Source organism: Nematolebias whitei, chromosome 8, assembly GCF_014905685.2.
Source record: "Nematolebias whitei isolate Nwh7 chromosome 8, NemWhi1, whole genome shotgun sequence".
NCBI lineage: Eukaryota > Metazoa > Chordata > Actinopteri > Cyprinodontiformes > Rivulidae > Nematolebias > Nematolebias whitei.
This window is the reverse complement of record NC_056505.1, coordinates 31,819,951-31,825,244: the sequence shown is the minus strand read 5'-3', so window position 1 is coordinate 31,825,244 and position 5,294 is coordinate 31,819,951. Positions and strand designations below refer to the sequence as shown.

The 5,294-nt window shown below is 41.9% G+C and overlaps 1 protein-coding gene across 1 annotated transcript; it reads right to left on the bottom strand.

Annotated features, from left to right (window-relative positions):
- Positions 1 to 2,012: 2,012 nt before the first annotated feature.
- On the bottom strand, positions 2,013 to 3,116 carry npy8br (neuropeptide Y receptor Y8b). The gene has a single exon (XM_037680586.1). It carries the CDS (start codon positions 3,114 to 3,116, stop codon positions 2,013 to 2,015), a length of 1,104 nt encoding a protein of 367 aa, XP_037536514.1.
- Positions 3,117 to 5,294: the final 2,178 nt, after the last annotated feature.

Sequence of the window (5,294 nt, the reverse complement as noted above, 5' to 3'; positions counted from 1 at the left end):
TGTTGTTCTAGAACCTGAACATAGTTCTCTGCATTAATGGTGCCTTTCCAGACATGCAAGCTGCCCATGCCACAAGCGCTCATGTAACCCCATACCATCAGTGATGCAGGCTTCTGAACGGAGCGTTGATAACAACTTGGGCTATCCTTGTCCTCTCTGGTCCGGATGACATGGTGTCCCAGTGTTCCATAAAGAACTTCAAATCGTGACTCATCTGACCACAGAACAGTCTTCCATTTTGCCACACTCCATTTTAAATGGCCCCTGGCCCAGTGCAAACGTCTGAGCTTGTGGAGCTTGCTTAGAAATGGCTTCCTCTTTGCACTGTAGTTTCAGCTGGCAACGGCAGATGGCACGGTGGATTGTGTTCACTGACAATGCTTTCTGGAAGTATTCCTGAGCCCATTCTGTTATTTCCTTGACAGTGGCATTCCTGTTTGAGGTGCAGTGACGTTTAAGGGCCCGGAGATCACGAGCATCCAGTAGTTTTACGGCCTTGACCCTTACGCACAGCGATTGTTCCAGATTATCTGAATCTTTTGATGATGTTATGCACGGTTGATGATGATAACCTAAAAGTCTTTGCTATTTTACGCTGGGTAACACCATTCTGGTATTGCTGCACTATCTTTCTGTGCAACAATGGTGGAATTGGTGATCCTATTACCATCTTGGCTTCTGAGAGACACTGACACTCTGAGAAGCTCTTTTTATACCCAATCATGTTGTCAATCGACCTAATCAGTGTTAATTGGTCTTTATATGTTTATATGCTCAATTTCCTTTTTCCAGCCACTTATTGCTACTTGTCCCAACTTTTTAGGGATTTGTTGACACTGTGAAATTTTGAATCAACATACTTTTCCTTTAAAATGTTACATTTACTCAGACTAAACTTTTGATCTGTCCTCTATGTTATATTACGAATAAAATATTGACATTTGCCATCTCCACATCATTGCATTCAGTTTTTATTCACAATTTGTTTAGTGTCTCAACTTTTTTGGAATCCGGTTTGTAAATGAGTGCAAAGTGACTAACAGCAAGTCACTACTTGCAACGCCAGAAGTGCTCTTTATTTAAAACCACGCCATAAAACTTAACTCTGCCATGTGATATTTACAACAGAGAAATCCTGCTCTGACAAAGTCCTTCATTGTCACTTTTATTTAGCTTTATTGCAGCTGATATATGGTTATTGTCTGTCCCATTTTATGAGACACAATCCCACACTTATATGTACATACAAGAGTTTGGACCTCGGCTGGCAACATATGTGTCCAGGTCTTACCAAGATCCTCAATAACAGACTTTTACAGTGACTGTTGTGATTTTCAGCAGTAAGAAAAAAAAGATGATGCCAGTAAATCAAAGGAATGAGCGCTTAGGGCCACATCAAATGTCGTAATAATGACTCCTTCAGCTGCGAGATAAGCCTCTCAGTTGATAATCATTAACACATCACAGTCTACAGTCGCATAATATTGTCACCAAAAGCATCAACATAAAACAGCTCAGTACAAAAAAATATATATATTTGCTTTGTTTTCTCCAGTCCTCTCTGATGGTTTGCCCCATTTGGAGCAGGTAAAAGTGTCAAAACCTCTGATAAGAACTGATATTTATGCGTACAGCACGTCTGAATGGATTTAAGAGCTTCACAAAGAAAACATGACACTCGTTCAACAGTTTAACATCTGCATCTGTTTTTATGAGATCACGGCTCGAGGACGATGAACTGTACAGATTAATCTCTGAACGTGCTCATGTGGTGTCCCTAATTGTCCAACAATAGTTAAAACTTTAACCTTTGCACTCTTATTTCATTATCAGCTTCCTCTTAGGTGTGAGTTTGTACTAAATCAGGAACACTGCCAAGTAGGTGATGGTCCAAAGACAGTTTTCTGCACTGTTAATGTGAGGTTTTCAACTTTGCAAATGTCCATCTTTCATTTGTATTCAACAAAAATAAAAGGCTGAGTGGGCCTCCTTTGTCTCTTAGTGCCTTGGGTTTATGAATTGACCGTGACCGACCCATTACTTAGGACTGACCCCTTGGTGACTTCAGTGCTCACAGTGGAGAGCGGGACGCTCTCGTACCTATCTGCTGCCCTCCAGCAGCGACAGCGCAACATGGTGGACTTGAGCTGCTTCTGGAAGTTACTGTTGAGGAAGCCGTAGATGATAGGGTTAACACAGGTGGAGGTCATGGCTGTGAGATGGCAGAATGAGAAGATGATGTCGTGGCCACAGGATGGGATGGCCTCGTGGTTCCAGTCAAACACAGTGTTGAAGACGTTTAGAGGGAGCCAGGAGTTGGCAAATGCTACCACGATGGCGATTAGCATGACGTTGATCCTCGTGGAGCCCTTGTTCTTGTGTTGGGAAGCGTTCCTGCCACGCTCCACCATGTCCTTCCTCCTCCTCAGACGCAGGTAGATGTGCAGGTAGCAGACCATGATCAGGACGAGGGGGAGGAAGTACTGGAAGACGAGCAGGGAGGTGGTGTAAGCACGCCGCTTCTGAATAGACGGCCACATCTCCATACACACAAAGTGGTCGGTGACTGGGAGTGGGAGGCTCAGGTTCTGGAAAGGCAACACAAGCACGCTGTACTTGAGGAAAGGCATAGAGATTAGACACGCCATGATCCAGGTGACAGCAACTGCCAAATAGGACTGTCGTACCAAAGGCTTCCATCCAGTCGGGTGGACGATGAGCTGGTAGCGCTCCATGGCAATGAGGACGAGGGAGAAGATGGAGACAGTAACAGAAATGCACTGGATGAAGGGTGTGAACTTACACAGCGTCTCTCCAAGGATCCATCGGTCCATCAGCGTGTAGATGATTGTGACTGGCAGACAGATAATGCACATTAAGATGTCCGAGCAGGACAGGTTGACAATGAAGATGTTGGTAACGTTTTGCATCTCCTTGTGCCGCATGATGACAAACACCAGACAAGAGTTCCCAATGAGGCCCACAGCCATCACGGTGCTGTATGCAATGATGAGGAAGGTGGTGCCACTAACAGAGAGTGAGCAGTCTTCAGTGAACTCCCACGGTATCTCTTTCCACAAGGCTTGATTGTAATTGGTGTTGTGCTGCAGCTCCATGATGGCTTTTCTTGGCACACAGCCAGGAGACTAAATGAATTTACTTTGGCACACCTGCAGCAATTACTTCATTGATGATCTTTGCATCTTTTACTTTTCCATGATCCATAATCTTAGGTAGTGTTCATGGCAGTTTTCATTTGCATCCTAAAAAAAGAGCAATAAAAAGAGGTAAACTCTCAACAAAATGACTGTGCCACACAAGTGTGTATTATTTAAAGTCTTCCAATAAATGCACATATTCTTCAAGTTACAAGAATATTCACTTTAACTTGTTAAAAGATAAATAAATAATATAACTTTTTTTATATATAATAATGCATTTTCCTCACTTCTTTTAAGCAAGCATAACAAGTTCTGTTGCTACAATTAACAATTTAAAGGGTTGGGAGGGTTTTTTGTTTTTGCCCATAATGAATTGGGGCTCTGTCTAAAAGTCATGAGCAATAAAATCCTCATCATAATATTCACGTTGCATTTTCCTAGAAAATATATTTATTTCAACTGTCCATTACTTTTACACAAAACCCCACTTGAAAACGACCTAAAAATCCTTTTAATGTTGCTATGTGTTTGAATATTATGTGACAAGAGAATATTTGTTGTTTCTTAATAAATCTTCCTTTGTGCACTGCACAATAGGCACTGCAGTGGATTCAATATGTGAACGGCAGAAACATAGGAGGGAAAGATAGAGTGTTGTCATGCAGATATGTGATGGTCGTGAGGCAGATGTGATGCAGATATAAGACATATATGACGCAGATGTGAAACAAATATGGGGCAGATTTGCGGCAGATATGAGGAAGATATGAGGCTTGAAGTATGTTGAGTGTGGACTATAAGAATAACTGATGCATTGATGGAAGCTCATCAAGGAAACAACAAAGACCCAGATTGTTGCAGCACTGATAGAATAGCCTGCTGATTTATATTTCCATCACAATAATGTGTGATAATGACTGCCCTTTCGGAGACAATCATTTCCTCTCACTGTTTTCTTCTCTTTTGACAGAGGAAATTGATTCTGTTTCTGTCCATAAAGGCCACCGCTCGCTGTCACTGAACATTCCCAGCAGCTCCTTCCAACTGTATAAACTAATGTACCGGAAAACATTACAGAATTACAATGAATGAATGAGAGGATATTTTTATTTGCGCACATATTTCAGCATGAACCCGCCCTGATTAAGTGATACGGCTTGCCCTCGGCTCAGTTCCTCAGAAATTAGTTTTCCAACGCAGCTATACAAACAGTATGACATCTGTAGGCATGAAGGGATTCATCATGTTTAACAGAGGACTCTGTAACAATGAGAAATGTTGACAGGTGGGGCATTCATTGCTTGTGGCCGTCTCTGTTATGAGCTGTAATGACCTATTAGGATGTCTTGTTGGTCTCCGGTAATTAGCCAAGGGTTTTTGTAAACAACACTAAAAGAAAAGCTGCTGCAAAAGAAGTAGCACAAACTCCTTTGTGGATGAGATTCTTTCTTCTTGACCCTTAATGCAGCTGAATTTCTTCTTATGTGACTCGCACTTGTGCTACAGCCTTGATGCTGATTGTCTGTGGCAGGATTTGGACACTTCCAGTGATGCAGTGCTGTGTCTGCTGGCAGGAGCAGCAATGTTAGCGAGGAAATGTACTCAAAGCAGTCACTGAAATCTGACATGAGAGCTCATTCTGAAAGCAAAAATGATCCTGTATGTTTTGCATTTTGCAGACAAAGGATAAACAGTCTACATTTACTTAATGTGCATTTTTTTTTCCTTTAAATTTTGCAGTTGAAGACACAAAACTAGCACAATAAACAATAACAGGGCATTAAACAGGGGATGGATGTTGGTGTCTGCAGGTAGGGGACACACCTCCTGTCCGAGGGACACCCATTCTGTTCACCTCAGAACCGGAAGAATAGTCACCAACAAGCTGTTCTCCTTTAAATTCATTGTGTTTTAAGGAGAACTGAGGCAAATAAAGAAGAAAATAAAGTCCCAGCAGGAAAGAGCTATTGGTTTTAAAGTCTATAGAGATACTTAACTGAAATAATCGAGTCATTAGAGCTTGGCTGCGGCACATCACAAAATAACATTATTTTAAGCCTAACAGGCTCCGCAGTAAATTAGGTTTAATTAGCCTTTAGTGGAATTATCCGCCGTTTCTTACCGAACTCTCCT